Raw genomic sequence first — 16700 nt, 5'->3', positions numbered from 1 at the left:
CTGAACCTCAAGGACATGAACGCTCACTGGGACCTAGCAGGGGATGCCACCAGAAAAGAACTTATGCAGGTCAGGCACAAAAGGGGAACAAGCAAAGCAAACCCCCCACAAGGCAAAAACAAAAACAAAAAGAAAACCCCGCAAGAGGGCAACGTACCCAAAAGGAACAGAGCCTGCCACTATGAATGGTGAAAATAAGCTGCGCAGCACCCTGCGCCCCTACCAGTGCAAACTGCCTCTAACCCTAAGGTAAACAAGGGAGACAAAACCCCCAAGCACCCAAAGACTGGCCGAAAAACTAAGCAGTAAAATGGCCTAGCAGAGGCAGGACCCAAGGAACTTGTGGAAAGTGGCCCCAAGCTCCAGGGGCAGTACTTACAGGGCACCTAGGGACGATAAACCTAGGTGCATGCAGTCCGAGTACTGTTGAATAACTCCTGGCTCGCGCAACCCTGAAGGACAGCAACCACACTCAAAGCACAGCGCTGAAAATCACTGAAGCCAGAGCACACGACTTTTGCCTCCAGCATCAGCCTTAGAATTGAAAGGGTAGATGGCCGGTGCGGGGGTCGGGTGCTCCCCTTTCCCCTCCTGGGGAGTTGGGAGCTACGCAGACAGTGACGTAGCGACGTGTGACGTCATGCTCGTTTGCTCGTTTCTTTTTGGAGAGTTCTATCCACTTGTTCGGCTTTTTGTAGCAATTTTCACCAGAATAGGGGTTTCATTTGGGATGGTTACCTTTTTGGGTGCCTGACCCGGTCGATGGCAGACATAGAATGCTTCCAACCACATGGGGGTTTCTATAGGCCATTGCTTCCCATGCCTCTCTGAGGGGGCCAGGTTCTGGCTCATGGTCCCCAATAGGCCCACAGAACTCCATACACATGACTGATGCCAAAGTCTGACATTAGCATATCAGCCTGGATAGCTCCGAGAAGTTGACGGGGCTCCCCCCAGAAAAGGCTTTCGAAAGAGTTCCACATAAGAGCTTGTTCTGGAAACTGGAAAAATATTGGAGGGGTGAGTGGTAAGCTTCTAACATGGATGAAAAATTTTCTGACTGATAGAAAAATGAGGGCAGTAATCAGAGGCAATGTATTAGACTGGAGAAATGTCACAAGTGGAGTACCACAGGGTTCAGTTCTTGCACCGGTGATGTTCATTGTCTACATAAATGATCTACCAGATGGAATACAGTATTATATGAACATGTTTGCTGATGATGCTAAGATAATAGGAAGGAAAAGAAACTTGTCATAAGATGATTGTCCTGCCCTTCAAGAAGACCTGGACAAAATAAGTACTCTATATGGAGCACCACTTTGCAAATGGAATTTAATGTGAATAAAACCAGCGTTGAATGTAAAATAATGCCATTTTCTGGGTGAGCCCCAGAGGCTCCCTAGAGCTTATCAGGCTAATGTACTTTATATTAGACCGAGACATTAGCTATGGAGATCAGACCTACCAGGGGACCAGCGCCAGAACCTGTCCCCTTCAGAGAAGTTTCAGGGAGTAATGGCCCTGGAAACCCCCCTGTGGTTGGGGGTTTTCCTTATCTGCCATCGACCGGGGTTAGGCACCCAGAAAGGTAGGCATAACAAAACAAACCCCTCATGGTAAGAACTAAAACACCAAAAACCGAACAGTGAGGTAGAAACTCCCTACAACCCCAAGGAAACAAGGAAACAAGCAAACATCACACTTTACTGCCACGCCGCTCGTCCGCGCAGCCCTCCCCTCTCCGAGAAAGGGAGGGGGGGGGGGCCACTGGACCTCATCGTGCTAGCTGTCTAGCACTCCAATTTGGAAACTATGCTTTAACCAATGTGAAAAAACCACCGACCGGTCGGAGGCAGGGTTGCCAGGGAGCCTCCGGAGCTCACCCAGAAAATGACGTTTCATTACATTCAACGCTGGTTTTCTGAGGGAAGACCCTACGGCTTCCTGGAGCTACATACCCAAAGAGAAAGAAAATAGGTACTTACCCTGGAGGCAGCCACCACAAACTCCGCAATGCGAAGTCAAGACAACTGGCTGCAAGCTGCAACCCAAAGCAACACAAGAATGCCCATAAGCAGGCACGTTCACCAAATAACAGGCAGCCAGGACCCTATTCAATTGCCAAAATCCACGCGCCCAAATATGAGCCCAAGACATGTTACCACACATGGCAGCCAAAGCTGCAAACTTCCGGACGTCATTGGCGCGGCATTGGAAACAGGTGAGAAACCCACCTGAGGGACAGGGTCGTTTCGACCATGCCTAAGCGCACCCACTCCAAGATGACTTGACGAAGCGCAGGAGAAGAAGCCTGTCCTGCTAGCCCCAAACCCCCAAAAGGAGGATGAGCCACCCAACAGCACCGCAGGCTGGATGACACGATCGAAAAGGCCCACAAATCGTGGACCAAGCATGGGGAAACAGAACGAGCCTCCATTCCATTGTCCTGTCAACGGGGCGAACTGGGAAAGGGCTGACGCCCCTAACAAGAAACCAAACGTCGAACAAGGTGATCACCGTGCCGACCAGACGGTGTCAGAACTGAAGGCAACGTCGGCTCAGAAACTGGCACCAATGGCCCACCTCGACCAGCGGAACCCTGAACCCTGGCACGACCCCTACGAGATGGCCGAGAACGACCGCTTTGGAGAATCAACAAGTCCGCCATAGGACGACAACTAGACAAAGCCGCGTGCAGAAACTGAGAGACCGCATTCTCTGCAAACAACAACGGAAAATATGGAGATGAAAACCTAAGAGCCAGGGCCCAAGCGGATTCCAAAGAGAGGGCGAGCACAGCCTAACGGCACAGCGAGGCGAGAAGCAAAAAACAGAGACACTGCCTCCTTCAGGATGGGCGCAAAGAGCTTAAACAGTGCAGCCGAAGCCCTATCTGCCGAAGTCAGCACCTCAGACGAAGGCCCTTCTCTCAACGCTCCCACATCCTACTCAAGCCAAGCTGAAGAAAGCTCGAGAAGGGAAAAGAAACGTAAGACCGAAGCAAATGCCCACGGGTGCGCAACTCCTCTGAAACCAACAAAGCCAAAAGCTGAGGAACCTGTACGTGAAGCTGGAAAAGGCCAACATCCTGAGAAAGCACAGGAGCGAACAAGCATGCATTAAGATGCTCAAACTCGCCCCCAGGTAAACCTACATAAAAGTAGAAGTTTCCCGCCATTCAAGCGTGCGGGGTCCGACAGAACCCATGCCATGCCCCCAACGAAAAGAAAGGGCAGTCTGCCAGCCAGGAAGACTCTGGAACCTCCAAACGCACCCAAAAATGGGAAGAAGAACTGATCTCAAACGAGGACGGATCCATTGCAGATTCATAACCCGGGTCTCGCAAAAGGTATGAGCAAGAGTTTCCCGAGCCACCTTCGCAGAGATACGGGAAGTAGAAAACCTCTGGAAAGACGGATCCAAGGTACCCAAAGGTGCCCGGAGCTGAACCCAGGGAGGAGCCGAACCCAAATCATGCTCATCCAGGGAAGGAGGGTAAGAAAATCCCTCCCCCTGCAACAATAAGCCCCACAAGGATGGCAAGAGCACCCAAGCAGGGTCAAAGGGGGCCCAAGGCCCCCAGGTTGACTCCTCCCCAGCCCCAGGATCCCCCACGTTGGGACGCGAGGCAGAGCCATCCTGCAAACCCTCTACCCCTGAAGAAAAGGCAGAGTCCAAGGGAAAGGCAGACAAGAAGGGGCTCTGCTGGTGGGACCCAGAAGCTTCGGCAGGAGGAACTGGCTCAAATGCCTCCATCCTCGACCCGGATGGGGAAGCCCCCGAGGCAGTCCGAGTCTCATTACCAACTAAACCCTGTGCTGAGGCCGAAACCCTCAGACATTTTGGAGCCGGACACAGGGGGGAAGGTGCAGGAAGAACCACAAGGGAAGGCCCAGGGGGCGCGGCAGGAGCCAAAGCCGAAGCGACTAACACCCCCAGGTCAGGGTCCCTAAAACCAAAACGAGGCAGCCTCGGGGAATCCGGGTGAGAAATCAACCTAGCATATTGCAATAACCTAAACCTAACATGCAATGCTGATGCTGCCTGTACCCTAACAGGAACATCCTTAGAGTAAAACTGGAGCACAAGCAGAGAACATGACTCGCAAGACTCCGGGTCAAAGGTGTCATTGACCCAACAGGCAGCATGACGGAGGCAAAACAGGTGACTGTCACCCTGAGACAAGGGCACACAGCAACCTTCAAACCCGCACAAGGCAGGCTGGAACTCGGGAGACACATCCATGGGGCCACCGAGCCCCGACGGGTTTCCAGGGCCCGTAGGGTAACAACTACGGGAAGCCCGGGCAAGGTGTTGCTAACTGGTTAAGAAACCCAAACAAAACAAGGGTAGACGATAACACTGAAAACCCCTGGGACGTGTACAAGCACGGGGGCCAAGCAGAGGGCCACTAAAACAATATCAGGGGAACTATAGACCCATGAGGCAGAACCTCCACCAGGCAAACAAAAACAAAACAAACGAAAACCCCCACAAAAGTACACCGTCCCCAGAGGCAACAGGAACTGGTTGCCGCTTAGGTGGCAGGTCGCGCAACACCTTGACGCCCTAACCAGCACAACACCACTCCCTACCCAAGGCCAAACAAGGGCCCCAAGCCCCAGCTGGCCCCATGGGCGAGGCAAATGCCGAGCAGCAAGAACCCCTACGGGAGCGGTTCCCGAACGCCCCAGGAAAGATAACCCTGACACGCAGGGGCAGTACTCACAGGGCGCCTAGGGAAGGAAACCCCTAAGTGCATACAGCCCCGGCACTGAAGAGGTAGTCCTGGCCACCGCACACCACACAAAGACAGCAGAGAACGCCACACGAGGCAAACACCACCCAGGAATTTGAGGACAGAGAAGTGTCTATCCCGGTGACACTAGCTTACAAACTGAAGGCAGATGGCGCGGTGAGGTCTGGGGGCCCCCCTCCTCCTCCCGGGGAGGGGAGGGCTGCGCGGACAACCGGCGCGGCAATAAATTGATTGTTTGATTGTTTCCCTGGGATTGTAGAGAGTTTCTACCTCTCTGTTCGGTTTTTTGTTGTAGTTTCTTACCATGTGGGATTTGTTTTGTTATGCCTACCTATCTGGGTGTCTAACCCCGGTCGATGGCAAATAAGGTCCCTGGTAGGTCTGAACTCCATAGATAATGTCCCGGTCTAACATAACATACATTAGCCTGATAAGCTCCAGGGAGCCATAGGGGCTCCCCACAGAAAAGTGTTTTTTCATCTTGTTGACATGAGCATGCTGAACTGCTACAGTATGTATCTGGTGAAAACTGGACCTAAACCAAGTTTCCGTTCATTTGCTTTTACACTTGCGACACAGTTATTAGCAAAGTTTGGCAAAGATGTTCCTGGCATACAGAGACCCATCATGAACCCAGTGTTGCAGCATGCTGCTACACCCAGGCTCACTTATATTGACGGCTTTCAAGCACACAGACTAAAACATTTGCCACCAGCTGGAAAGCGAGCAATAGGCCAACGTGATTGCTTAGTTTGTAGATCAACAAAAAGGATATATCAAAAACAAAAACAGGTGCAAACATGGTGTGAAGCGTGTGCAGTCTCATTGTGTGCTGTCGACTGCTTCAACGACTACCACTCTCTCCAAGACTTCTAAATGTGCAATATTAGTGCAAAAACCTGTAAATAGTGTGTGCATGTGTGTAAATATAATAATGAACAATGTGAATACATATTATATTGGGGTAATGGAAAACATTTGTGTGCGCATGTGTATTCTCGATGTATGCAACATTTATTGGCATTGACCATGATGTAACATTATACGCAACACAATTAGTGAATAATATTAGTGATAGAATATGCCTAGACACTGTAAATAATGCAACGAAAATAAATTCGTGTCAACTGTGGCTGCTTGAATACCGCGCGCGACGCCTCTGGGACACACCTTGCATGAGCGATCATGCAGGAGTGTGATGTCATCGCCCATATTGCCAGCTCAATTACGTCACAGGTAAGTACAATTAATTTTATTTTTTATTTTTCTCCTGGTCAAGGAACACAACTTAACAGGTTAGGAAGAATTTTGTTTTTTTGTTTTTTTGGTATGTGCCTGTGGGTGACAAAAGGCTAATGAGCCCAGAGCAACACAAGGGTTAAAGTAAATTTTTTAAAAGTTTTGTTACATTAAATATTTTAAAGTGTTTATTCTCTTGTTTTTCATCTGCAATTCGTAAACTGTAAAGGATTCAGCAGCTTTATTTTATTTTGTTTTCTCTTTTTTTTTTATTAAGGTGCGATTGATACAACACCTGCCAGGAGTGTAACTGCGCTATTCCACATCACGACACATTTAAGCACAATAAGCCCAGATAACATCTACATCATTACTATCTTATGTCCTATCACCAGGTTTCCTATAGCAGTTCCCGTCAAGAACATTATGGCTGCTACAGTTGATAAGCACCTCTTGAAGATCTTCACACAATACGGATTTCCCAAGGAGATACAGAGTGATTGTGGCACAAACTTCACAAGTGACCTATTCAAGAAAACCCTCGAAGAGTTCAACATCACACAGGTACTGTCTAGCCCCAATCAAACCGCTTCACACGGATCTCTAGAACATAGTCATCAGACTATTAAATCACGTTTTAAGGAAATTTTGTATCAGCACAGAGAAGAATTGGGATAAGCAACTAGACCTAATTATGTAATTATTATGCAAAATTTCAAGCACAATAAGCCACAGTGTAGGACTGAAAACAGGAGATGCTTTTTCACCCACAGGATTATAAACCCATGGAACCACTTGCCCATTGAAGCCATAAATGCCAAAACTTTGCTGAACTTTAAAATCCAGCATGAAAACCAGTCTCCATGGTGTACTGGTAAGACACTTGCCTGGCGTTCCGTGAGCGCTTTGTCATGGGTTCGTATCCTGGCCGGGAAGGATTTTAATGGGCGCAAATCCTTAACTGTAGCCTCTGTTTAACTCAACAGTAAAATGGGTACTTGGTTGTAAAAATGATTCTTCGTGGGAGTCGTATTCCAGGGACCATAGGATTAAGGACTTGCCCGAAATGCTACGCGTGCTAGTGGCTGTACAAAAATGTAACAACTCTTGTATATATCTCAAAAAAAAAAAAAAGCGTTGAATGTAATGAAATGCCATTTTCTGGGTGAGCCCCGGAGGCTTCCTGGAGCTTATCGGGCTAATGTATGTTATATTACACCAGGACATTAGCTAAGGAATTCAGACCTACCAAGGACCAGCGCCAGAACCTGGTCCCTTCAGAGAGGTTTTAGGGAGCAATGGCCCTGGAAAACCTCCTTGTGGTTGGGGTGTTCCTTATCTGCCATTGACCGGGGTTAGCACCCAGAAAGATAGGCATAATAAAACAAACCCCACATGCTAAAAAACTAAAACAAAAACCCGAACAGAGAGGTAGAAACTCCCTACAATCCCAAGGAAACAAGCAAACAAGCAAACAAGCAAACATCACACTTTACTGCCACGCCGATCGTCCACACAGCCCTCCCCACTCCAAGAGGGGGAGGGGGGAGAGCCCCAGACCTACCGTGCCGGCTGCCGTTCAATTCAGTTCGGAACCTGTTCAGTTCAACCAACTTGAAAAAAGCCGCCGACCTGTGGGAGGGAGGGTTGCCAGGGAGCCTCCGGGGCTCACCCAGAAAATGGCGTTTCATTACATTCAACGCTGGTTTTCTGTGGGGAACCCCTACGGCTCCCTGGAGCTTCATACCCAAAGAGAAGGAAAAGAAAGGACTGACCGGGAGGCGGCCGCCACAAACTCCGCAACGCGAAGCCGAGACAACACGCTGCAATCTGCGACCTAAGGCAACAAGAACGCACAGAAGCAGACGAGCATAAAGAATGGGCGACCAAGAACCTGTGTGACCCTTAAATCCCTGCGCCCGAAATGAGCCCTAGACATTACCAACACAGCAGCAAAAGCTGCAAATGTCCGAACAGCACAGGCGCAAGAACAGACCGCAGGCTGGAAGACTTAAAAACTCTGCGGACGACCTGGGAGACCCGAGCCCCGAAACAGGGAACGAGGGGAACCGGATCAACCCAAAGCGCATCCCCAGACACGGTACGCAGGTAACGGCAAAAAAAAAAGCGCAACCAGATAACAAAGGACACATCCCCAGCTGAACCAATCAAGCATCAATAACCCAAGAACCCCTTCAGAAAGCAGCTGTCTCGACCATCGCCAGAAGGACAGAGAAAGGCTGCAAACGTACAAACCTACCACCAGTACCAAAGAGCAGAAACCTGAACCGAAGGGGCTACCACAAACTGAGGAGAAGATAAGAAGGCACCCTGATCAAGGACCAGGATGGCTCAGGTGACGCATGAGCAGGCCGGAGGTGAAACAAAACACGAAAAAGCGTACGAAACGGATCAGCTGTGACATCCACCCTGAACGCAAGCCGGAGCGGCTCCACCAGCACTGCACAAAACGAGGCGACAGTAAGAAACATAAAAAAACTGTAGTCCTGAAAACCGAAGAAAGGACAAGACAACCTGATGCGAAAGAAAAGACAACCTACGAAGAGCAAGAAAAAATGCATAGAAATACCAGGAACGTTATACTGTCGCTGAGACAAGGCTCGCAGGTGGGACACCATCAACAAAGCCACCTGATCACCACAGAGATGGTGATACCCGCGTCAAAATACCAGACGCGAAGAGTCGAGGAGAAGGCCAAACCAGTCACGTACAGGACCGGTCCGACCTGCCGAAATAGGCGGAGCCGCGAGAAAACACCCCGAGTTCAGACACCTATCAAGCAGCGTCCGAAAATAAAGCTGGGCCAGCCACCAAGGGACCACAAGGCCTACTCTCATGGGAATGGGCTCCAATCGAGCCAGAACCCGAAGCAACAGCTGGACCGGGAGAAGAGGAACAGGTACCCCCACCTCGACCAGTCATGCCGAGACATCCACCGTAAACGCCTCGCAGGCGGGTAAGGGCGCCACATAGAATGGGCGATGCCTAGACCACGCTGACTCAGAGACGTCCATGGCCCAGGAGTCCATACGTCCAGTAGAGCCAACGAAACGAGTCGGCGATGACTGGCCAATCCGCGAACAGAGGAATGAACCGAGACAGCTGTCCACCAGGACGCAAGACACACCCCGGACATGAACCTCACGGTTAGCCAAACCTTGAGAATCCAGCAAACGAGCCACTCTAAGGGACCAACCCCAAAGATCAAACACCTAAGAGAAACCCTGTGGTTCCGGAAAAGAACCGCCAGAGAACAGTCCGAATGGAGCTGAATGGTAGAGCACCGAGTGACCCAAACCCTCCAAAGCACAAACCAGACAGCCACGAACTCCCGAACCGTGCTGTTAGCCCGACGGACGGACAGACCCTACCATCCCCAGCCGACCTGGTGAGCACTGGTCACAAAGCCCCAGCCGAGAGATGACCTGTCCGTGAACACATTCAGTGTTCACGGACAAGTTCAGACTCCCGCACAACTGCTCGAGCAGCCGCTGAGCAACCCGGGACCCCCTCATCAACAGCCGAAGGCGGGACCACAGCCGCAGCAACACTTCTGGAGGGAAAGACAAGGAGCGGCCCAAGAGCCCTAAACAAGACCCAGCCAGGTCCGAATCCGAGATGGAAACAGATGGAACGGCCTCCAGATCACCAGGAAACCAAACCCGGTGATATGGAAAGAACCACACCCCTGGCGAGCAGACAACCGGACTGACTGGGAGCCAACACCAGCCAGTCATCGAGGTAGGCCAGACACTGAATCCCAAGCAGACTCAGACAGGGTACCAAGATCCGGTAAAGATGCGTAAATACACCAAGTGCCAATTACAAAATAGGGAAGGCAACAAAAGCATTAAGCCTGAAGCCCCACCACCAACTGTGCCAGTCCCAGAAAACTGGAGAGGAACATACCAAGAAATGACCTGTAGGTCCAGGCCACCATCCAGGCACCCGGCCCCAACAGAAGCCGGACAGGAGGCAACAGTCCTTCGATGAGGGCATAGAATCCAGGGCGCAGACTGAAGAAATCCAGAAGAACCGCAGATTTGACAGGCCCATGTCTGCATAGAGCAGACGGGAACCCCAGAAGGATGGGGTGGATTGACCACGTCCAATGCACCCCACTAAGATGACATGACGAAGCGCAGGGGAAGAAGCCCACCCCGCCAGCCCTGAACCCCCAAAGGGGGGTTTTCCAGGGCCATTGCTCACTGAAACCTCTCTGAAGGGGTCAGGTTCTGGCACTGGTCCCTGGTAGGTCTGAACTCCTTAGCTAATGTCCCGGTCGAATATAACATACATTAGCCCGATAAGCTCCAAGGAGCTGTAGGGGCTCCCCACAGAAAATCTAGGGAAAAAATCGACACGTTCATAGCATAAATGCGACAGTATTTTGTTTGCACTCACCAATAAGAGATGTCCTGTGCCACTTTTCCCTCAAACCCCCTCACTGCTGCTCTTCCTTCCCCCCACCCCCCCCACCCTCACTACTACTACTGGTCTCCCTCCCTCCCCCCAGGTGGCTAGCTTAGTAGATTGCCAGCCAGAGATAGCCTGGAGGATCTCCATCTAATACAGTAAAGCTTTCATGAAACAAGTATTTTTATATTATTAAACTAATAATATTACTAAACAAAATCTGTAACCAAAAATATATATGATGATGTACATCCAGAATTTAAGAAACAAATCTGGCTAACAGGTCGAGTGTGATAATCTTATCGAATTGAGCCCTCCTTCCCCAACCCCCCAACCTCCTACATCCCATACATTCGCTCTCTCTGCTTCAAGGTCATGTAGTTCAACTCAACATCTCTCCCTCTCTCTCTCCCTCCCTGCCTCCCTCCGTGCCTGCCTATCTGCCTCCCTCCGTGCCTGCCTGCCTGCCTGCCTGCCTGCCTGCCTGCCTGCCTGCCTGCCTGCCTGCCTGCCTGCCTGCCTGCCTGCCACCCTCCCTCCCTCCCTCCCTGCTTCCCTCTGTGCCTGCCTGCCTGCCTCCCTCCGTGCTTGCCTGCCTGCCTGCCACCATCTCTGCCTGCCTGTCACCCTCCCTGCCTGCCTGCCTGCCTATCTCCCAGTCTCTCCCTGCCTCCCTCCCTGCCCCCCTCCCATTTTCTCCCTCCTTGCCTGCTTCCCTCCCTACCTGCCTCCCTCTCTGCCTGCCTGCCTCCCTCCCTGCCCCCTCCCATTTTCTCCCTCCCTGCCTGCTTCCCTCCCTACCTGCCTCCCTCTCTGCCTGCCTGCCTGCCTCCCTCCCTCCCCCCCCTGCCTGCCTGCCTGCCTCCCTCCCTCCCTCCCTCCCTCCCTGCCTGCCTGCCTGCCTGCCTGCCTGCCTGCCTGCCTGCCTGCCTGCCTGCCTGCCTGCCTGCCTGCCTTTCCCTCCCTCTATGCCAATCTCCCTCCCTCTCACTAATTCTCCCCTCCCTCACTACTTCCCTCCCTCCCTGCCTACCTCCTACCATCTCTCCCTCCCTCTCTCACTACCTCACCCTCCCTCACTACCTCCCCCCTCCCTCACTGCCTCCCTCTCTCTCTTACTAATTCTCCCCCCCCACCCTCTCTCACTTACTCCCACCCATTCATCCACCCACCAGTCAGCCAATACTGATGCAATGCATGCATTTGGAGCCAACATAGTGCATGGATGTTCCTTGATTGTGCAGATATGTAAAACAAAGTCATGGAATGAACACTTCAGTCTCATGACAAGTCAAAACAATGGGAACAATAGGCCATGAATCTGTGACATCACAGGGTAGAAGGCATTCTAAGAGTGGTGACGCTTGACACGGTCAGTGAGCAAACTAGGCCATCTAACCACTCCGGGCCGGCGCAATACTTGGCGGACTGCTTCCTCACCCAAACTTAGTTCGTGTAGCGTGACTCCCCAACCCCAATCAGGAAACTGGAACTTTCGGATAACTTAGATTCGCAAATCAAGTGGCTGTCTGTATTAAAATCACAAAAATAGAAAAAATAAGACCGGTTGAAAATTATTATATGTGATAAATGTATTTCACAACAGCCTTTCCAGAATTTTGAAAATTTTAGAGAAGAATCTGAATTTTGTTTTGTTGGGAGTGATCTGGTAGAAAATTCAGTCTGTTGTTTAGAGGAATCTGTTATGCATATGAAGGTCTTTATTTTTGAGGGAGCACTATATAGAGTGTAGCCTTATAAATAATTAAAATTTCCACAGGAAAAATGATAAAATGTCCATTTAAATAACAATTACATCAATCATTCATACAATGTCATATTACAGTAGCAGAATATTTAGCTGGATAAAATATGAGATAATCTTTTATTATGTATTTGATTTCGTTAAAATAAGAACTATTACTTTTACCTGACTTTCTGCTGACAATTGACCTCCTTCTGGCAAACTCTGCTACATGCTGGTACTGGTCTTCAAAAATAACAGGCAGAGTGGATACATCACCATCCATCTAAGGATAAAGCACAAGAGCCCTAAAGACTAAAGGAACATAAGCCTTTCTGGAAGAATATAAAATCTCCATTCACTTTAATTTGAAAATTCTGACAAATATTAAATGAAGAATGATAGTCTCTGAAATAAAGGCTTGATTACAGCAAGCAAGGTCTTAAGTTCAATATAAAAGAGGAATCGTGTAACCCAAATCAACTTTTGTGTATATGCCCCCACACTATGGAAAAATATAAAAAGACTTTACACCCTAATTACAAATTAATGTTATCATGCATGCATACACATACATACATACATACATACATACATACATACATACATACATACATACATACATACATACATACATACATACATACATAAATACATATATACATTATATATACAGTGTCTACATTTATCATCATCAGTCTGTATCAGTCCTCTGCTAGATGACAGCCTTCATAATACCCCTTCCATGACTTCCTAGTTATATGATATGGAATCACCTAACTGTCAAAAGGCATAAATGCCAAGACATTAATTGAATTTACAAAAAAATTCAAAAAATCCTCAAACACAATGGGGAGACCTTTGACAAGCTGCCACCTATGTTTCCATCAATGTCATTAGAGATGGTGACCCTCAAGTAAAATTTTGGTAAATGTGTTATGCCCAATAACAATTAAGGGGTAACTTTAAAAAATGCAATCTACTTCTTGTTTTATACAGGATGCCATCTGATCAACTTATTATTATTCTTATAAAAACAACAATAAAGATGACAATAATGATAATACACAATATCACATTAATCCTTGACCAGTGCTAATTGTATATATACAATTTTGGTCTCACTACCTGCATGGCACACATCGTATATATGTATACAGTGGCACCTCGACTTACGATTGCCCCGACTTACGATAATTTCGAGTTACGATGTAAATTTGATAGAAAAATGCAACTCGACTTATGATAGTGTCGTTGACTAACAATATTTGTTGGTACACGTTTGGGTCGACCAAGCGCGTGGTTCCCGGTCACGCGGGTCGACCTGCCTCAGTTTACTAGAACTGCCCATTTAGTGACGATCATGCCTACAACAAATTCCGTTTTTGTGGTGATTTTTTGCTTTTTGAACATAAAACTGATTATTATATATCATGCCATGGGTCCCAAGAAAGTCAGTGGTAAGGTTCAACCTAAGATAATAGTTGTGAGTAGAGGCAGTAGAGGATGTCCCTTCCTCATTAAGAAAATGTGTGAAGTATGGGAAGAACTGCAAAGTTTTGTTGAAAAAACTCACCCAGATAAAGCTGTAGCAGGCCAATGCATTGGCCTTTAAATGACAATGTGATGTCTTACTACAGACAAGTGTTAAAATGTAGGGGAAAAACAAGTGTCTTTAGACATTCTTAGTAAGACAAGCAAGCAGTGAGCCACAAGCAGGTCCTAGTGGTATGCAGACAAAACATGCCAGTGTGTGTATCCCAGAAAAGTCATCACTGCCTGATGTTATAATGGAAGGGTACTCCCCTTCCAAACAGTAACACCTTTCCTCCTTCCCCCTCATCACCATTTTCCATATGCCATCAAGAGTTCTCCGTAAGGGTAATATAAACATGTACTGTATTGTAGTTAGAGAAAATAATTGTATTCAGTATAAAATGTATTTGTAAGTTAATATTTTGGAGGGTGGGGAATGGATTAATTCAATTCCCTTTATTTCTTATGGGAAAAATCGCTTTGACTTAGGATATGTCTCTGGGAACGGATTATCATCGTAAATTGAGGCCCCACTGTACTTTCTGGGGGTGGGGAGCCTCTTCAGCTCTCCGGAGCTAACCAGGCTGATATGAATGTATTAGACCCTGGCATCAGTCAATGCACATGGAGTTCTAGACCTACCGAGGACCATGAGCAAGAACCTGGCTCCCCTCAGAGAGGTACAAGGAGCAATTGCCTATAGAACCCCCCCCCCCCCCACGTGTGGTTGGAAGAATTCTATGTCTGCCATCGACCAGAACAGGCACCCAGAAAGGTAAGCACCCCAAAACAAACCCCTATTCTGGTGAAGAACTTGCTACTGAAAAGCCGAACTAGTAGACAGACCTCCCCAAATGAAAACGAGCAAACGAGCACGACATCACAACTGTCACCACATTGCTGTCTGCGCAGCTCCCCCTTCCCCAGGAGGGAGAAGGGGAAGCCCCAGACCCCCCATGCTGGCTATTCATACCCCCAGTTCTGTGGCTGATGTGAGTCTAGCAAGGTCGTGTGACTCTGGCTCCCAATTTCCAGTCCTGTGCCTTGTGGTGTGGTGCTGTTCTTGGTGGTGCGTGAGCCAGGAGTATATTCACAGGTACTCAGGCTGCATGTACCTAGGGTCACCTTCCCTAGGTGCCCAGTAAGTACTGCCCTTGGGGATTGGGGCCATCTCCACAAGTCACCTTGGGGGCTGCCTCTGCGAGGTCTTTTGCTGCTTGGTGATTGGACACCCTTGGAGTTAACTTAGGTGTTTCATTCGCCCCTGTTTGCCTCTGGGTAGGGGGGTAGTATTCATCACTGATTGGGGCGCAAGGTCCTGTGCAGCTAGTTGGCACCTCTTATTGTGGCCAGCTCTGTTCCGCATGGGTATGTTGTCCTCTTGTGGGATTTTTCTCTTATTTGTGTTTTCTTGCCTGGTGCGGGGTTCTGCCCCTTGGTTTTGGTCTCCCCAGATTGTATCTTGGTGGTCCCCCACTAGACCCCTGTTAGTGTACATGTCCCAGAGGGGCAGCTTTAGCAGTTTAGTTGGATACTTTGGGAGCCGGTTAGCAGAACCCTGCCTGAGCTTCCGTTAGTGTGAGTTCCGTCTAAGGGACGGAATATTTTGACCTGGGAAACCACTCGGGGGTGCTTAGGTCTGATGGAAGCGACCCCTGGGTGTCCCCTCTCACCTTGTGCGAGTCTGAGAATTGCTCAGTCCCCTTGTCTCTAGGTGACCTTCACCGTTTCTGCCTCAGTCATGCTGCCTGCTGGGTTGGTGACACCTTCGACCCAGAATCCTTTGAGTTTTGTAGCTTGTTTGTTACTCAGTACACCCAGTCCACTGATGACACTATTTGGGTGCAGGCAGCTTAGTCGTTGCATGCTTGTTTCGGGTTGCTACAGCGCGCTAGGTTGGTTGCTGACCTGAAAGTCCCGAGACTGCCCCGTTTTGTGTTATAGGGACCTGGACTCAGGGGTGTTATTCACTTCGACTTTGATTCAGTCCGCGCCCCCTTGTCCTTCCCCTGCTGTGGTTCGTTCTGGTCCTCCTCCCCCTGCTTCCGGCTCCGAAGCGTCTGAGGGTTTTGGAGTTGGGGCAGGGTTTAGTTGGTTTTGAGACTTGGGCGGTCTCTGGGGATGCCCCTTACGGGGTGGCAACGGAGGCATTCGAGCCGGTTCCTCCTGCCAAAGTGTCTGGGTCTGACCAGTGGGCCCCCCTTCCTTCCTGCTTTTCCGGCTGCTAAGGCCTTTTCTTTTCCAGAGAAACAGCTGGACTGGGAGTAAAGAGGTACAGAAACCCCCATCGCGACCAGTCCTGCCTTAAAGCGTCCACCATGAGGGCCTCACAGTCAAGGAACTGCACCACATACAATGGGAGATGCCGAGACCATGCCAACACGAAGAGGGTCCCCCCAGGCACCCATATGTCTGGCAAAGCCAAAGGAAGGAGATGGCATTGACTATCCACTCCATGAAAAGAGGAATAATGAATGACAGGCCATCTGGCAGGATGTTGGACACTCCCTGAATGTGAACAGTGTGGAGAGTTAAACCCCGAGTACTCAGCAGAAGAACTACCCGAAGCGACCAGCCCCAAAAGACACGAACCAAAGAGACCCCCCCCACCCCACGAGCCAGTTGAGATAATGAACAAGAGAGAGCAATCCGAATAGAGCCTGAACACTGAGCCCTAAAGAAGTCAAATCCATCGCAGCGCATGCCACACCGCCACAAACTCCCACACTGTGCTGTGAGCCCAATGTTAAGAGAGCCCCCAATGCCCCTGGCCGAACTGGTGAGCACTGGTCACAGTGCACCAACCGAGAGATGAGGCATCCATGAACACATCAAGCAAGGAACGAGGAAGGCGCCATGGCACCGAACCCTGAAAAACCCGAAGAGGAAGCCAGTGATGCAGCAACGATGTAAGGACACCGAGGGAACGAACCCAGCAATCGCGAGAGCGGCGAAAGAGGGCCACCCCAAAGATACCAGAAT

The 16700-nt window shown here is 49.5% G+C and overlaps 1 protein-coding gene across 3 annotated transcripts in view; it reads right to left on the bottom strand.

Annotated features, from left to right (window-relative positions):
• LOC123758709 (protein FAM135A) overlaps positions 1-16700 on the bottom strand; it is a 429327-nt gene that overhangs the window by 177447 nt on the left and 235180 nt on the right. For all 3 annotated transcript variants that reach the window (XM_069328828.1, XM_045743283.2, XM_069328829.1), the window contains one exon: positions 12369-12468. In XM_069328828.1, the coding sequence (XP_069184929.1) occupies positions 12369-12468 (100 nt within the window). The remainder of the gene's footprint in view (positions 1-12368; positions 12469-16700) is intronic.

This window comes from Procambarus clarkii, chromosome 22, assembly GCF_040958095.1.
Source record: "Procambarus clarkii isolate CNS0578487 chromosome 22, FALCON_Pclarkii_2.0, whole genome shotgun sequence".
Classification (NCBI taxonomy): Eukaryota; Metazoa; Arthropoda; class Malacostraca; order Decapoda; family Cambaridae; genus Procambarus; species Procambarus clarkii.
Note: the sequence above shows the minus strand (reverse complement) of the source record. Positions and strands in the feature narration are given on the sequence as shown.